The 18,542-nt window shown below is 49.6% G+C and overlaps 1 protein-coding gene across 1 annotated transcript in view; it reads right to left on the bottom strand.

Moving 5' to 3' along the window:
* Positions 1–18,542, bottom strand: part of tecpr2 (tectonin beta-propeller repeat containing 2) — a 101,096-nt gene that overhangs the window by 29,263 nt on the left and 53,291 nt on the right. Inside the window, exons 16-23 of the mRNA XM_061743833.1 lie at positions 18,320–18,435; positions 18,070–18,243; positions 15,733–15,913; positions 13,320–13,461; positions 12,830–13,055; positions 12,665–12,754; positions 783–880; positions 562–697 (exon numbers count right to left, since the gene is read on the bottom strand). Of these exons, the coding sequence (XP_061599817.1) occupies positions 562–697; positions 783–880; positions 12,665–12,754; positions 12,830–13,055; positions 13,320–13,461; positions 15,733–15,913; positions 18,070–18,243; positions 18,320–18,435 (1,163 nt within the window). The remainder of the gene's footprint in view (positions 1–561; positions 698–782; positions 881–12,664; positions 12,755–12,829; positions 13,056–13,319; positions 13,462–15,732; positions 15,914–18,069; positions 18,244–18,319; positions 18,436–18,542) is intronic.

Raw genomic sequence — 18,542 nt, 5'->3', positions numbered from 1 at the left:
AACAATTTTCATGACGTCGGAGTTTTGAGAGCTGGGGGCGGCACGAAATTAGGCGGAGGCGGCCGCCTCCTAATTTTGAATGCAAGAAAAGCCCTGGGAGAAGCCTGCGGTAGGCTGCTCTATAACTTCTCCCATAGGTGAGCTGACGGAGAACGCCCGGCTCGTCCGCGTGGCCAAGCGCGTGGGTCTTCTGGCCACGCGCTGCGCCGACTCCACGCTCCCAGCGCGACCAGGTTTTGGAGGAAAGCCCAGCGGGCCGAGCCTTAACAGTTTCCTCCCTTTGTTGAAATGTCCACATTGCAAGTTGTCATCCTTTTTGGTAAAATGTAACCAAACTTTCAAGCGTTTATCCCACTTTGTCTCCATGTTTTCCTGCTGGGCGCGAATTTGCATGTTGCGTAACTACGCAGCGTGCGCGGTGACGTCATTCGCGTTCACTGGAATCGATAAGGGAATCGTTTGCAAAACAGGCAAATGATTCCAAAGAATTGAAACACTGGGAACCAGTTCTCGATTCCCATCCCTAATCACCACCAGAGAGCTTCTGAACCAGGAACTCACCAAGCTGGCTGAGGTCCAAGGGGGTCCAGTGCAGACCTGTGGGACAGGATGGAGACAGTGTTCGAATGTTGACCCTGCCGTGACTGTCCAGACCCCAAAGAGCATCTTGACAGGCAGACAGGTGAGTCAGCTCCACCTGAACCAGCAAGACCAACATGTTAGGACCATGAGACGGACTAGAACCCAGCAGCCTTGGAGACAGACTTGGCAGGTGCTCTTACCTCAGGTGGAAGCAGAACAGAAGAGGGGCGGAGTTCTCCGTCCTGGTCCCACACACAGAAGAGGTCCTTCCTGCTCTGAGCCAACCACAGGAATGTCCCTGAGACCAGAAACACAGGAAACGTCTTCAACCCTAATGTCGTCATTAGTTCCTAAAGATGAACATGCAGCTGAGGTTGAGCTGCGTCCCATCAACCACCAGACATCTGCTCCTGTGATTCTTGAAACTCCTCTCCTGAAGTTCTGAAACTCTAGGGAATAATTTAACCGTATATAAAAAAATTAAAAAAAAACACATAAATTATTCCGAATTAAATTAATATTATTTTTTATTTTTTTTATTCCGAATTAAATAATTCAGAATTAAACTATTTTCCTTCGAGTTCACATGGAAATAGTAATCCCGAATTGAGGTTTACACGTTTGATCGGCTTTATTTCCGCGTGGGTTGGGAAGGTTCTGAATGGATAGGGGGGCGGACCGGAAGTTAAATTACTGGAAGAAAAACAAACTTCACCCTACTTTACCCTACAACTTTGAAAAGCTCACAATTTTTATGTTTCCTGCCATCTGTTCTTTTTTTTTTATTCCCGATTTCATCACCCAGTGCTCGTACCTAAGTATCAGTCCTGGGCATTGCTCCCTCTACCAACCCAGGGAGGGCCCTGCACTGAGCTCAGGTCTCCTTCTTATCCCGAGGAGTGACGGACCGCTTCTTTTCACCAGGCAGATTGTGAAGATTCTCCGGCCGGACGTAGCGCGTGGAAGGATCACGTTATTCCGGCCAGATCCTCCCCACCCCATCTGGCGCCCCGGTTGGCCAGAAGGGGCAGTAGAGCCCAGGACTGTGTGAAGTTTTTGTGAGGGAAGCTCACATTAGCTACCCAAGGGAACACGGGGAGAACATACAAACTCCACACAGAAAGGCCCTTTCTCCAGATCCACCCAGGGTGTGGCTGCTGAAGTCATAGGGGAACATGGGGGCACTTCAGCGCCCACAGCGTCCCCGGCGGGAATCGAACCCAGGACCTTCTTGCTGTGAGACGGCTGCACTACCTGCTGCGCCACCGTGCCCCCCATCTGTTCTTTTAATTATTTCCAGGTCCTCCAAGCTATTTATTAAAGGGGACCTATTATGGCATCTAATGTCTATTTTAAACAGGCCTTGAATGTCTTAAAAACAAGCTTTTGATTGTTTTTGCTAAATAAATCGGAAATTCAGCCTCTGAGCCATGTCTTTATCTTCCCATTCTCTAACCTCATTATCTTTGCAGGATTCTGAGTGGGCGGGGCTATGATGATGAGGCACTGTGCTGATTGGTTCCCTGAATGACGCCATACACCGCTACGAAAAAATGGCGGAAGCTCCGGCCGGCGGAGTTACCGTGTCCTACTGCATGCGATGCGAGCGAGCATCAGCGACAAAAACAATTCCATTGCTTTATTTTCTATTGGACTGTCCTAACTGGTCGCAAGCTGCACATTGTCAGGTTTCTATGTTTTATGTCGTGGGTGTGAATGGAGGACTGTTGGTACCATCTCCCACTCCACACTGGGGGCTCTGACAGCAGCGGGGGCTCACTCCTGGGGGTGTGGCGTGGCACCGGCTGGGCTTAGTAGACCGCCCCCCCCCGCCCCGGAGTGGCCTGTGGGGAACGTGGGTGCCTATCAGGGCCAGCACCGGTCCGGGGCGTGGGGGGTCCGAGGGGTTTTGGGGTCCGGGGGACGCCGTCTTACATTCCCCGGGACTGCCTGCTCCTCAGTTTTTAAATTACATCTTACCCTGGATTCACACTAAAAGCGTCACAGGCGTCCTGCTGCCATTCATTTTCTATGAAAGCGCGTGTCGAGAGGCGTCGGAGGCGTCGGGAGCAGCCCGTCCAGAGCGTCAATTTCCATCCATCCATCCATCCATCCATCCATCCATCCATCCATCCATCGTCCGCCGCTTATCCGTTCCCGGGTCGCGGGGGCAGCAGTCTCAGCAGAGATGCCCAGACTTCCTTCACCCCAGACACTAATCTCTTCTAATCTCCAGCTCTTCCTCCATCTCTTCCTCCAGCTCTTCCGAGGGGAGTCCGAGACGTTCCCAGGCCAGCCAAGAGACATAGTCTCTCCAGTGTGTCCTGGGTCTTCCCCGGGGTCTCCTCCCGGAGGGACATGCCTGGAACACCTCCCTAGGGAGGAGGGACATTCCTGGAACACCTCCCTAGGGAGGCGTCCAGGAGGATCCGATACAGATGCCCAAGACACCTCAGCTAACTCCTCTCGGCTCGACTCCGAGCTCCTCCCGGGTGACCGAACCCCTCACCCTATCTCTAAAGGAGCGTCCAGCCACCCTGCGGAGGAAACTCATCTCGGCCGCTTGTATCCGCGATCTGGTGCTTTCGGTCACTACCTAGGGTAGGTGCGTAGATTGACCGGTAAATCGAGAGCTTCGCCTTTCGACTCAGCTCCTTCTTCACCACGACGGTCCAGTACATCGACCGCATAACTGCGGACGCTGCACCGATCCGATACTTGAACTCCTCCACCTGAGGCAGGACTTCTCCACCCACCCGGTAAAAGGCACGCCACCCTTTCTCGATGGAGAACCATGGCCTCGGTTTTGGAGGTGCTGTTTCTCATCCTTGCCGCGTCGCACTCGGCCTCAAACCGCCCCAGCACATGCCGAAGGTCCCGGTCCGATGAAGCCAACAGGATAACGTCATCCGCAAAAAGCAGGGACGAAATCCTGTGGTTCCCAAACCGGATCCCCTCCGGCCCCTGGCTACGCCTAGAAATCCTGTCCATAAAAATCCTGGGACCGGTGACAGAGGGCAGCCCTGCCGGAGTCCAACATGCACCGGGAACAAGTCTGATCTACTGCCGGCAATGCGGACCAGACTCCTGCTCCGATCATACAGAGACCGGACAGCCCTTAATAGAGGGCCCCGGATCTCATACTAACTGAGAACCCCCCACAGTATGTCACGAGTGACATGGTCAAATGCCTTCTCCAGATCCACAAAAACACATGTAGACTGGTTGGGCAAATTACCATGAACCCTCGAGCACCCTGCGGAGGGTGTAGAGCTGGTCCAGTGTTCCACGACCGGGACGAAAACCGCATTGTTCCTTCTGAATCCGAGGTTCAACTATCGGCCGTATTCTCCTCTCCAGTAACTTTGCGTAGACTTTCCCGGGGAGGCTGAGAAGTGTGATCCCCCTATAGTTGGAGCACACTCTCAGGTCCTCCTTTTTAAACAGAGGGACCACCACCCCGGTTTGCCACTCCAGCGGTACTGTCCCCTTCCTCCATGCAATGTCGCAGAGGCGTGTCAACCAAGACAGCCCTACGACATCCAGAGACTTGAGGTACTCAGGGCGAATCTCATCCACCCCCGGTGCCCTGCCACTGAGGAGTTTATGAACCACCTCAGTGACCTCTGCTTGGGTGATAGATGAGCACGTCCCTGAGTCGTCACTCTCTGCTTCGTCAGTGGAAGGCATGTCAGTCGGGTTGAGGAGATCCTCGAAGTATTCCTTCCACCGTCCGACGATGTCCCCAGTCGAGGTCAACAGCTCCCCACCCGCACCGTAAACGGTGCCGGCAGAGTACTGCTTCCCCTTTCTGAGGCGCCGAATGGTCCGCCAGAATTTCCTTGAGGCAGACCAAAAGTCTTCCTCCATGGCCTCACCGAACTCCTCCCAGACCCGGGTTTTTGCCTCGAGGACCGCCCGAGCCGTGGCTCGCTTGGCCTGCCGGTACCCATCTACTGCGTCAGGAGTCCCATAGGCTAAAATAGCCCGGTAGGACTCCTTCTTCAGTCTGACGGCATCCTGTACTTCCGGTGTCCACCACTGGGTTCTAGGATTGCCGCCACAACAGGCACCGGAGACCCTGCGACCACAACTTCGAGCGCCGCGTTGACAATGGAGGCAGAGAACATGGTCCACTCGGACTCGATGTCCCCCGCCTCCCCCGGGATCTGAGACAAGTTCTCTCGGAGGTGAGAGTTGAAGATGTCCCTGACAGAGGGCTCAGCCAGACGTTCCCAACAGACCCTCACAATCCGTTTGGGTCTGCCCGGTCTGTCCAGCCTCCTCCTCTGCCAGCGCATCCAACTCACCACCAGGTGGTGATCAGTTGACAGCTCAGCCCCTCTCTTCACCCGAGTGTCCAAGACATGCGGCCGAAGGTCAGATGAAACGACAACAAAGTCGATCATTGACCTCCGGCCTAGGGTGTCCTGGTGCCACGTGCACTGATGGACACCCTTATGCTTGAACATGGTGTTCGTTATGGACAAACTGTAACTAGCAAAGAAGTCCAACATCAAAACACCGCTCGGGTTCAGATAGGGGAGGCCGTTCCTCCCAATCACGCCTCTCCAGGTATCACTGTCATTGCCCACGTGAGCGGGTCCCCCAGTAGAACAATGGAGTCCCCAGTTGGAGCACCATCAAGTACTCCTCCCAGGGACCCCAAGAAAGCCGGGTACTCCGCACTGCTGTTCGGCACAAACAACAATGAGAGACCTTTTCCCGACCCAAAGGCGCAGGGAAACGACCCTCTCGTTCACCGGGGTGAACTCCAACACATGGTGACTGAGCTGGGGAGCTATAAACAAGCCCACACCAGCTCGCCGCCTCTCACCCGGTGGGCAACTCCAGAGTAGTGGAGGGTCCAGCCCCTTTCAAGGAGTTGGGTTCCAGAGCCCAAGCTATGTGTGGAGGTGAGCCCGACTATCTCTAGCCGGTATCTCTCAACCTCACGCACAAGCTCCGGCTCCTTCCCCCCCAGCGAGGTGACATTCCATGTCCTTACTGAGAGGGTTTTGGTCCAGTGATTGGGTCGTCGAGGCACCCCGCCACGACTGCTACCCAGCCCACATGGGACCAGCCTCTCATGGACCTTCTTGCGGGTGGTGGGCCTACGGGAAGGCGGGCCCACGTCGCCATTTCGGGCTGAGCCAGGCCGGGTCCCACGGGCAAACCAGGGACCCGGCCACCAGGCGCTCACCTTCGAGCCCCAACCCCAGGCCTGGCTCCAGGGAGGGGCCCCAGTGACGCCAATCCGGGCGACATTACAGTCCTCGCTGTCTTCTTCTTCATGATTGGCTTGTGAACCGCTCTTACAGCGTTAATCGAGCGTCAATTTGAAGTTGAAAAATCTCAACTTTATGCAAATGAGCAGCGGCGACGCCGAGGCAGCATCCAATCACAGACTGGGATTTCCGAAGCAAGAAGCCTCAATGCAGATTGTACTTTCATGTACACACAAATGTACACTCATTCAAATGCACACATGAACATAGCTGTGCACTAACTAACTTATTTTATCAAGAATTAATATATTTCATCCAACAAACTGACATTTTTGCTGATTTGACTGCTATTTTTACCATAACTTCTCATGTTAAACAATAACTGATGATTGAGGAGCTGGATGGTCCGAACGATTTTATTTGCTGCATCGATCCAATGCAAAATAATTAAAAACCGTTCTTATTAATCACAAAACACAGTTTAAACATTATGACCAAATCCGCTACGACCCGTTGTGTCAGTGGTGTTCACCGCGGACAGACTGCAGCTTCACCGGGACCAACGGCTCGCCGATGGTTGCTTTTGATCCTGGACAAACCTTGTTAAGGAGCATGAAACTCACTCTTATCTATGCTGAAATACCACTAAAATATAAAGAAGGCTTCCCAAAGTGTAATCCATGGTGAAATAGGAAACTGAAGATGTGCATGCTTTATATAGATATATGTATACTATATGCACCTCCAGTTCTGCAGCGCAGCTTGAAAGCCCCGCCCACTGCAGGCATTGACAGGCGTCAACAGACTATAGTGTGAATCTACCGAGCAGCGCGATGCAGGTGTCAGGCAATTTTTGACGCTTTTAGTGTGAATCATTAGACATCTCTATACTCAACAGATATACACCTGACAAGGACACTTAGGGTTTTTGGAGGGGTGGGGCGGGGCACTGTCAACTGTGGCTACTGGTAAAGCCACATGGTGCCCTGACCTCCCCTTCCCTGTTTTAACCGCATTAGCCACACCCACATCACCAGGGGCGGGACCCTCCACTAGGGCTGCAACAATTCGTCGACGTTGTCGACAAAAATCGATAATCAAAATTGTCAACGATGAATTCCATTGTCGACAATTGTCGCCAGACGTGTTTCTCCAATGGAGTGAGGCGTCTCACTTCAATACAATCTCTGTCGAGTCGCGCATGCACGACTGCGTCTCAGTGCAGCTGCGGGTAATAAAACTTCAAAAGTTTGGGAGCATTTTAGCCTCGATGCGGTGAATAAAAAGATAGCCTACTAGCAAGGTTTGCAAAGCCGACGTTGCTTTTCACGGGAGCACGTCAGTAATGCATTTGAAGAGAAAGCACGTCGGAGTGCTGAACGAAACGGACTCGCCTTGGTAAGATATTAAGCATATTTTGGCTTTAAAAGAAAGCTTTAACGTTATGCCTGACAAAGTATTAAATTAAGTCAGATATTTGGAGAAACTGCGTTTAGTGTCTGTGGCGCATTTTGGAAGAGAGACGCACGGGGCCGCAGTCGGCCAGAAACATTCTCTACCTCCCCAGCAATGTAATGGCCAAGCGATTCATTTGTTAAATTAATTCGTTTCATTCTAAACTTTGTTTATTTTATGTTATTTATTAGTATTATTTGAGCCACTCACAGCCTACTCTCGTTATAACCTCAATCACATAATTGATGCAGCGCGAAAGGCGAAAAAAGGCTTGTGCGCTGATGACAATGATGAATTTGCGTCTAACTTTCAGTCAGGTGCCTATGAACTGTCAATTATTAATCAAGCTCCACAATGATCATGTTAACATTAAATCAGATAGATTTGTCTGGACTTTTCTCTTGCGGGACGGGAGAAGACACTAAATCCATGCATCTTTATTGTGCGCCGTGCGGGCAGGAATTCATGAGTTTTGCGGGAGGGGCGGGAGTGTAACACACACGTTGCGGGCGGTAATGGTCAGAAATGCAGCGGGAGCAGGATGAAGAAAACAGTCCCGCTATAGCAGGGCTCTAGTACGGAGCCCCTCTGGTGACATTTGAAAAAAATAAAATAATGCGTGGCCACGCATTAATAACTCGTGGCCACGCATTAACTCGTGGCCACGAATTATTAATGTGTGGCCACGAGTTATTAATGCGTGGCCACGCATTGATTATCTCGTGGCCACGCATTATGTATCATGACATGAGATTACTCTTGCTCTTTAATATAAATAGACTATAATTACCGTTATTAATGATGAATAACCATCCCACCAAGGAAGTTGCATCCACGAAGTCCAGACAGTAGGTTATAATGCCATCCACGAGTAAAATAATGCGTGGGCACGAGATACATAATGCGTGGCCACGCATTAATAACTCGTGGCCACGCATTGATTATCTCGTGGCCACGAGTTATTAATGCGTGGCCACGCATTATTTTATTTTTTTCAAATGTCACCAGAGGGGCTCCGTACTCTAGTACCCATCTTTCTTGTGTTTATTATCATTTGCCACATAATTAATGCAACCTCATACTAAATTTTAAAAAAAATTACTAATTATCCGATTAGTCGACTAATCGTTTCAATAGTCGGTGACTAGTCGACTATTAAAATAGTCGTTAGTTGCAGCCCTACCCTCCACCCATGTTTCCTGCATTCGGCCTGGGGCAGAGGGGCCATGGGAGGGACTGATAGCCAGACCCAGGTATGGGCTTGCTGTGCTGCCTGGGAGGGGTCTGCTGGGCTGTGCCGGGCCTCCAGGGGGGAGATGGGAGTGGTGAGAGAATGATTGTCCATTTCTTTGTCAGTGAGTGTATGTTGTCGTCTGTGGGGGAGGGGGGGGGGGTGTCCTGCAGTGGGCTGGTTGCCTGTCCAGGGTGGACCCCTGCCTCTCGGTGTAGTTGGCTGGGGGGGATCCTGTGGACCCCCGTGACCCTGCAAAGGATAAGGCGGGTATAGAAGATGGATGGACGGTTGGATGAGTGGGTGTCCGTTGTCCAGCCTGGGTTTGGGACACTTTGCTGTTTGGCGTGTCTGGGTGGCTCCTTGCTGGTGGGTTCCCTCTCTCCAGGCTCGTCTCCTGCTCCCCCCGCTCCTTTGGCTCTGGGTTTCCCGCTTTCGTAGGGGCAGGTGCCGGCTCGCCGGCGTCGACAATCAGGGGGGCCCTGTCTCTCCGGGCAGGCTGGCCCCTGCCGGGTGGGGGTTATGGCCCTGGGGGTTATGGGCCTGAATGGGTGTGGACCTCTTGGCAGCATGTTCGGCCCATGCCAGGGGGGTGGTGCCTGGCTGGGTCCCGGTCCATCACCGTGGGTTCCCTGGTTGCCTCCTCCAGTGGTCATGGGGGCTCCGCCCAGGGCTTCCCTCTGTTGCCGCTGGGAGGGGGCAGGGCTTGCTAGTGGGGGGTTTCCTCCCGTCCTCTTCTGGTCCTCTGTGGGGGTGCTGGTGGCCTGGGTTCGGGTTTCTTCCTTGTCGGCTTCTGGTCTCTCAGGTACATCATGTATCACCAGGGTTGTGCCCTCCCTCGTCCACTATAGTTGCAGTTTAGGTCAAATTTCGTTTTCACTTTGCACACACACAGTTACACAGACACCTGCTCACTCACCTACATACTCAGCCCACAGTTTGGGGGGAGAAATAATCACAGTAGCCTAGTTTTGATTCAGATTTAGAGACATGGGGCCTCATTTATAAAGCTTGCGTGCGCACAAAACAGGGCTTGAAAGATGCGCACGCCACCTTCTACGCAAAGGTTGGGATTTAAAAAAAAAAAACGGAAAAATGTGCGTATCTTTACGCAAACTTTGATCCTTGCACACGAACATTTTGAAGATATGGGGAACTGGCGACGCAGACGGTGAGGTGGTGAAATGAAACCAGATTCATGTCGTACTTTTAATGTCATCACATATCAGACTTATAATATAATAGCGCTGATCGTGTCCCTCTGTGTTTGAAGCACAGCATCAGTCAGTCGGCCACTTCCAGGTGCGCCATGAGCTTGGGACGCTGTGGTGCTGCAGCCGCGGTGCAGGACACGCCGGGCCGGGAACCTCCTCGTCACCCACCTCGTCACCCACCTTCCAACTATACAGTGACTGAGGACATAACAATAAGTGCTGGGCCATTCTCCTCTTGGCCTCCACCTTCAGATTGCACCACTTCTTTTTTATTTCTGCCACAGATCTGTCCGTGGCACACTCTGTCGTGTTTGACCATTTTGATCCTATTTCTCTTTCGTCCCTCACTGATATTGTGGTACATATGAAAACTACAAGTTGTCCTCTGGACATTCTTCCAACTAAATTGCTAAAAGAGGTGCTTTCTACTGTTGGGCCTTCCCTCTTGGTTTTAATGAACACTTGTCTCAGCTCAGGATGCGTCCCTGATTCTTTTAAACATGCCATAGTGAGACCACTTCTTAAAAAAGCACATCTTGACGCTGTCCAATTTTAGACCTGTTTCTAATCTGTCTTTTATTTCAAAGGTCATAGAAAGAATTGTTTTTAATCAACTGCAATCGTTTTTAGAAAATAACTGTGTGCTTGAAAAATTTCAGTCGGGGTTTAGGACAAGGCACAGCACTGAGTCCGCACTGTTGAAAGTGCATAATGACATTGCCCTTTCTGTTGATGCCAAATGTCCTGTTGTTTTAGTTTTGTTAGACCTGACAGCGGCATTTGATACAGTGGATCATTCAATCCTCTTGTCTCGCCTTAATCAGTGTGCTGGTATTCGTGGCACAGCACTGAAATGGCTTAAATCGTACCTGACAAACAGAAGTTTTTCTGTTATGATCGGCGACCTGTCCTCCTCTGCTGCTCCTTTGTTCTGTGGTGTGCCCCAAGGCTCCATACTGGGCCCTTTATTGTTTTCACTTTACATGTTGCCTTTGGGCTCTATCATAGCCAGGCACAACCTATCTTTTCACTGCTATGCAGATGACCTGCAAATTTATCTTCCTGTGCTCCCAAACAAAAGTGGTGCTCTTCAAACCCTTTATGACTGCATTGCAGAAATTAAAATGTGGTTGGGGCGAAATTTTCTGCACTTAAATGAAGGTAAAACAGAATGTATTTTATTTGGTGATTCACCACACTCTGGTGATCTATCTTTTAAAGTAAAAACATCTGTGAGGAATCTTGGAGTTATTTTTGATAGCAGCTTAAAATTTGACAAGCAAATTGACAGCGTGGTCAGGACCAGTTTTTATCAGTTACGGGTTTTAACAAAAGTAAAGCCATTCTTAAATCGTGCAGACTTGGAAAAAACCATTCATGCTTTTATAAGCTCTAGAATTGATTATTGTAATGCTTTGTATGTTGGTGTCTCTAAGTCTTCTTTTAGCCGTCTTCAGCTTGTTCAGAATGCCGCTGCACGCTTTTTAACTAGTACTCGACGTCGCGAACACATCACCCCGGTTTTATTTGCTCTTCACTGGCTTCCTGTTTCTTTTAGAATTGATTTTAAAATTTTAATCTTTGTTTTTAAAGCCCTCAATGGGCTTGCCCCTGTTTATTTATGTGAACAAGTGCGAGTTCAGAACTCCACTAGAGGCCTACGGTCCTCAACTCAGCTCCTGCTGGAAGTCCCCAGGACCAGGACTAAACTCTGGGGTGATCGGGCCTTCTCCGTTGCTGGACCCAGGCTCTGGAATAAGCTGCCCCCAGAAATGCGCACCATCACTGACTTTGGGGTTTTTAAATCCAGACTGAAAACCTGGTTGTTTAGACTGGCTTTTAATACATAGTATTGATGTGAAATATTCTTAATTTAATTTTAATGGTTTTATTATGTTGTTTTTAAATTGTTTTGTTTTAATGTGGATTTTAATGGAAAGCACTTTGGTCACCCTGTGTGTTGTAAAGGGCTTTATAAATAAAGATTGATTGATTGATTGATTGATGGTTCCGCGTTACACCAACGCAGAGCCTACAGCGTAGGTTACGCTGCGACGCGTGCCGTACGCCGTACCCCATACCCTACGCCGTCTGGCTCTGCGTCGATTTAACGTGGAACCATAAATCAGCTCCCGAGCCGGCAGGCAGAAATCCCGAAATTTTCGGAGCAAATTTCTTAACAGGCGTAGCTACAACTGTTAGATTTCATCTATTAAACCAACATTTATCTTCCTAAATGATTTATTTCAGCCAGCGGTAATTCTCCACAGAGCTGCAGGTTTCTCCCCGGGACGACGGCGCAGGTTGACCCGGCGATCACGTCTGTACGTGAGCTGCTGCTGCGCCCCAGACCGGCTGCTCTTATCATCGCCGAAAACATCAGAACAAATTTCTTAACAGGCGTTATTTGGATAAACTGAGCCCAGGTTGGGGATCTTAACGGTTACTTTTACGCCTGAAAAAATATTATAACTTAATAAAGTGGCATATTAACAGTGCTACAGCTGAAATTAAAACAGCTTTTGGCTCTCAGCTTCCTGATTTTAGGGGTGGTGCTGAAAGTAGGGGTAGGGGGAGTATTGGGACAGGGCCCTGGGAAGATTTCAAGTGCCCTAAAATCTGTGGCTTCTTTTATAGGGGTAGTGGTAGTGAGGGAGGGCTAGTGGTAGAAAGTAGGGCTAGTGGAAGAAAGTAGGGGGTGTATTGGGATTGGCCCTTAGTATGAATCCTACGCACTCTTTTATAAATGAGGCCCCTGGAATGGTTGCTGTTTGTGTCTCTGTCTGTTCACTTGTACCAAAGCTGCTGTCTGATTTTAGTTCGTCCTGACATTTGTGTGATACATGATGTACACACCTTTAGCAGATGAAAACCCAGGACTTACTAGAGGACAGTAACTGTATCCTACGCTCCAGAGCATCATAACCTTCCAGGTTTGTGTTCTCCTGTATTACCTTCTTTGTGAGGAACAGGTGAGGATGTGATGAAGGTCCACCTGGTGGCTGAAACGGTTCCTCTCGGGACGACGTTCTGCCAGAAAGTTCCTATAAGAAGCAGGCAAAGAAGCTGATGAGCAGCTGAAACCAGAACTGACCCAAACTCTGGTGGATGATACCGACCAACAAGGCTGCCGTGGGCCACGTGCAGCTGGTTCCGTCCGGAGGCAACCCACACTCCGCTGGCATTGGCTGTCACCAGGCTCGGTTGGCACTGGGAATACTGGGACAAGAAGGCCACCACACGCTCCACTGGGGCCCTGGTTACCGTGGCAACACTCTGTGTAGCCTGCAGCAGCGTCTGGAAGAGGCTGCCCTGATCAAAGACCACGTAGTCCGAAATACTGATCTGATGGACAGACATAGATGGTGGATCTGAAAACAGAACTTGACTCCAACCAGAACGTCAGCTGGACTGATTTTATGAGCTGGTGTTATTTGAATTTGAACCAGGTTGGAACAAACTGGGATAACTGAAATGTAAATGGATCCTAACTGGACTAAAGTGGACTTGTTTCTGAATAAACCTCCTTCAGATAACTTGTGGATCAGGGCTGTCAACTGATCCTTAGGAGGTTGTCACTAACTTCTGACCTCAGAACTGAGCGAGTACCTGCCACCAGTGGTCGTCCTCGCCCTGTGGCTTGGATGAACAAATGCCGGTCCGAAACCAGAGGCTACCGCTGGCATCCAGTGCCCAGGCTGTCCCTCCATCTCCCAAGGCAACGCAGATGAGCTCCAGACCTTGAGCCTCACTGGTACAGGAATACACAAACACAACGATGAGCAGTTCAGTGCACCAACATTCTCAGTGTGGTTCCTTCCTTAGGCTCACACATCCCAGCATCGTATACATCGTTCTAACCGTTTTCATCCTCGTCACGGTTACAAGGCGTGGAATCAGTCTCAGATGCTCAGATCTCAGATGGGACGATTGTCACATAGACAGTTTAGAGCGTTTTCAGACTACATGGTTCTGGTACAGGTGTCAGTTGCAGAGCTTGCCAACAGGTCGGTGGTAAATCAACTTCTCCAAGCTAATACAGCAAAGAGCCCAGACTGGTACTCAGCTGAGCATACACCTGGAGGTGTACCCCCAGAGAGAGCAGGACATCTGTGAGGTCCGCCTAGGGCAGGAGACCCCTGCAGAACCATCACACTCAACAATTCTCCAGCTCAGATCATCTGTGCTGATCCAGTCCTTCCCCCATAGTCTTCTTTCTTTATATTTGTTCTGAAACAATAATTTTCAAATAATACACTCATGTTGTGTTCAAGGTTTCAGCTCATTTTCCACATGTTTTTATTGAATAATATCTGGTTTTAGAGACCAGTTGATAACTGGTGCCAGTTAGGTTTCTGGTGTGTGAGTCCTGGAAGTACTCCAGTCTGAACAGCCTATAAATGCAGAAACTCTGGAAGTCGCTTGAAAGCAGAACTCCCAGTTTTGGTCTGGAGGAGGAAGCTGGAGAACCGAGAAAAAGCCAGCGCAGACATGTGGATAAACAAAAATGATCAGAGTGGGAATCCCAAACTCAAGACCATGTAGTTATATACTGTGTCAACTGTTTTCTGAACCTGGCTGCTATTCAGTCCAGACCCACTGCCAACAGTCCAGTCCAGTGCAGATCAACTACAGACACCCATCATTTCAGAGCTTTGAAAGACTGGGACTGAAGCAAGTAAATCCACCCTCTCCTCGGCCTTAGACCATCACTGGGATGTGTACAGGTCATACAAAGGGGGTCAGGCTGTAATGTCGCATCTGTGACAGGAGGAGGCACCACAGTCCGTGTAGGCTGGACATCGCAATCAGCAAACCGGCTCTGCCTCAGGACTCTCAATGACAGAACACAAACGGTGAGACTCAGACCCGACGTCAGCCCAATACTACCAGGATCTAGGCTAACGTCACCGTTGATGTCATACATCCAGTTGATGTCATACATCTACCTTGGATGGCGTAGCTAGGGCTGAAACGATTCCTCAAATAATTAGAGTAATTCGATTACAAAAAATTATCGAGGAATTTTCTCCGCCTCAAGGAATCATTTAATTTTGCCAGCTCAAAGCAGGGTATTTCGCCCGGACTACGTTTAAGCACAACGCGCTGACGCCACGCACGTAAAGGAAGAAGGAAGAGGCGACGGATACGTTTGGTTTTAACTAAAAGAAAAGGCAGAAAATGTCAAAAGTGTTGGAGCATTTCAAGCTGGACACCAAGGCAACACTGTTGCATGTTTCACTGTAAGAGAGCGCTTGCATCCCACAACAGTACGTCCTCAATGCTGCAGCATCTCCACCGAGCACCCTGTTTACTCCGAGAGGGAGGACCGTCACCCGAGACAAGGTAAACCCGAGGGCTAGGTTTCTATTAATTATGACTACTGTCAATGTGTGGCTAGTGCATTTAATCTGTAAAAACACGGAGCTGTAGGGTGATGAGGGTGAAAAATTAAAACGTAATAAAGCTAACTGGGTAGTTTTCAATTTTATCGCTGTAGTCATTGATGGATAAAACATCAAGTAGCACTGGTGGCTAATGTGCTCCAATACAGCAGGAATCAGAATTTTATTTTGAACACTGCCAAAACTCAAAATCTTATCAAGACTTTAACTTAAAACTTAACTAGAACTTACAATTTGCTTGACACAAATGAAAGTTCAATTGAAATACATGGGAAAAACACCTAACCTTTTAAGTGATGTGTGTTATCAGGTGTAATGGCATTTTTAGGCTACAAATAAGAAAACTTCTTGGTAAGATCCTTAGTTTTTTGAGTGAAGGCAGTTAATTTGGTCAACTGGTGTAAGTTCAGGGTTTTTAAATGCACAGCCACGAACCTACTGTATTATATAATTTAGTCTTAGTAATGTCAATTAACAGCTTATGTACATTTGTAATTGCTCTTTAACTAAACAAAAATATGTTTTATCCGATTACTCAATGGAATTTTCAGTAGAATATTGGAATACTAAAATATTCGATAGCTGCAACCATAGTCGTACCTGTGTCTCCGTCCTACCTGATGGTGTCGTACTTCCAGCCGTCGCCCTCACTGCAGAAGCTGTTCAGTCCTTCTCGGTAGAATAAGGCCTTGTGTTCACTCAGAGCCCAAACCACACCTGCTCGCACACACACCTGGCTGAAGACGCAGGGACAGTCCACCTTTACGGAGCGAGCGCAGGGACGCTCCACACTCAGACCTGAAATCAGTAAAACGGCAGCAGCCTGCTGGTCAGAGATGGATATGTTCCTCTGGAGACATCAGTGGCCTGTGTGATACTGGTAACGTGTCAGATGCACGTCAGGTGTGACGCCATGACAGTGAGGATTTCAGGCGGACTTTCCTGAACATGGTGGCAGCATACCAATTCAGCAATTTCTATCCATCTATCCATCCATGTATCTTCTTCCGCTTATCTGGGTGGGGTCGTGGGAGCAGCAGCCTAAGCAGGGAAGCCCAGACTTCTGTAACACCTCACCAGTTCCGGAACACCTCACCAGGGAGGCGTCCATGTGATTATGGCTTGGCTTGGAACAACGGAAAAACCCCATGGACACAAAGCTCAGCCAGGATTTGCATATGTGGTCCCTTGGTGATAAGGGACCACACTCTGATTGGACAAGGACCCCAAGCTGCAGGAAGGAGCATTGACTTCCTGGGCGCAGCTATAAAAGAGCAAGGCCCCCCTCTCTCTTGCTCTCTTGCCTTTCTTCTCTGCTTTTTCCTCTCCCCTACAGGTCTCGGCTGCCTCGGAGCGACCAGCCAAGGACCAACCTTTTCTCCAGGATTGTGACCGACGGAGCGTCCGTTTTGCAGCGCTGCACGAGTGAACCACGAGGTTCCGAGCCCAGAAAGCCGAACCAGGGACCCTGCAGGCCTCGACGTGAACGTCTTTGGACCGACCTGGACCTGAAGGAGGCCCAGCTGCTGTGCCCAGCTGCTGTCCCCTCATCCAGCTGTTGTCCCCTCATCCAGCTGTTGTCCCCTCATCCAGCTGCTGTCCCCTCATCCAGCTGCTGTCCCCTCATCCGCAGCACGGATAACAGGAGGGAGTGAGAGCCGCTTTATCAGGATCACCTGCTGAGCGTAACTACCCTTTGTTCACCAAGGAACGCTGACCGGCCAGACCACGTACAAAGATCCACGTCAGCGGCTGTTTTGTGTCTGGGCAGAGAAATGTTTATGTTGTGAGCTGGATTGCTGACCCCTTCACAACTGTGTTTATTAACTTAAGTGTTTTTGTTTATCTTCTTGTTTGTCTACTGCTGCATCGCCCACTGCAGACATCGACAGACTATAGTGTGGACCTACCAAGCTGCGTGATGCAGACGTCAGGCGATTTTTGACGCTTTCAGTTTGAATCCAGCTTAGGGGAGGGAAGGCGAGTCGGGAGGCGTTACCCACTAACATAACGCCATCTGTGTGGGCGTGTGGAACGACGTATTGTCCGACATCAGCAGGATTTATACGCCATCAGACGGCTGTAGTTTTCAGAACGAGGATGGATGAACATCAAAATGAATGTTTTTGTTTCTTGTAAAGACCCAGTTTGTCATTTTTGTGTCCAGTTCAAACGTAGAGACAGAGAAAGCTTTAAAGGAGCATGAGGCAAGAATAAGAAATGAGACTCATTAGCGCCACGACGACCGTCGGGGTTCCTGCAGCCAACAGCGAAGCCGGCACGGGAGCGCGTGTGTAATCTCATGTGATTTTCAAATCAAGCTCTAAATCAGACTTACAATGTTATCTTACCTGGTCAGTAGGAAATGAGCCATGTCAGCATCTGTTTTCAGTCCCAATTCAAGTTGAAGCTGCCTCCATGACTCAAATGCGTATCCAGTGTTTAAATTTGACGTCACATCCGCAGGACAGCGCGGGAAATTCCGGCCCGGAATTGCAGCACATTTTGCAGCACACAGCCTGTTCAAGGCAACGGAGAGATACACTAGAGGACTCATTCTTTTTGGTTTGGAACGCTCCATCTGACATTATTACTAGAAAACTTAAAACGTATATGAATTTTTTTCATAAATCTTGCCTCATGCTCCTTTAAATATTGATTCTGGTTTATGATGGCGGGACACCACATGTGAACTTTAGAGCACTGTTGTTGTTAGCAGTAACTGAAAGTTAGGGGAACAGAAAATAACAGAAAACGCTTGAGCACATGGACCACTGCTTTGAATCTCTTGCAGGTTTCAAGGAAAGTTTCATGTTTCTCCTTCAACTGTCGGAGAGAACATCAAGAAAAAGTGGACGTTCAGGAAGTTTGGACACAGGAGTTTCTGGCCTTTACAGAAAATCTGGACAGGTTCAGGGACACGCTACAACCTTGCTGTGAGGGGGGGCGGTTACCTGTTTGCAGGTACAGGTCTCCATTGGTCCTGATGATCCAGGCAGAGTCATCGCTCAGCGCCACGAAGGCCGTCTGCTCCACTGCTTTGTACCAGTGGCGTTTCCCTCTGACTGACACCTTCGCACAGGCGAACGCAGTCAAGCTCTTCTGCTCCACTTTCCACAGCAAGTTACCTGAAGGAGTTGCTACGGGTAAGGTGTGTACAGGTGAAGACTGCTCAAACTGGAGACTGAGATGGTAACAGCTGACCTGAAGGGGACAATGCCATTTGGTGGACGTTGCCTTCGAAGTGCTGCCAGCTGAGTCCAGCTTCAGGCAGAGGACTGCAGAACATTCCCCCTCTGAAGTCCAGACACCACACATGTCTAAACAACAGGTGAGATCATTGATGGTCAGCTACGTCCAAGTCACGCCCACCTCACAGCCACAGAGACACCCACCTGTCAATCAGACACACCCACTTGTCAATCAG

The sequence above is a fragment of the Cololabis saira genome, chromosome 16 (assembly GCF_033807715.1).
Source record: "Cololabis saira isolate AMF1-May2022 chromosome 16, fColSai1.1, whole genome shotgun sequence".
NCBI classification, from domain to species: domain Eukaryota; kingdom Metazoa; phylum Chordata; class Actinopteri; order Beloniformes; family Belonidae; genus Cololabis; species Cololabis saira.
This window is presented reverse-complemented; position numbering and strand designations above follow the sequence as displayed.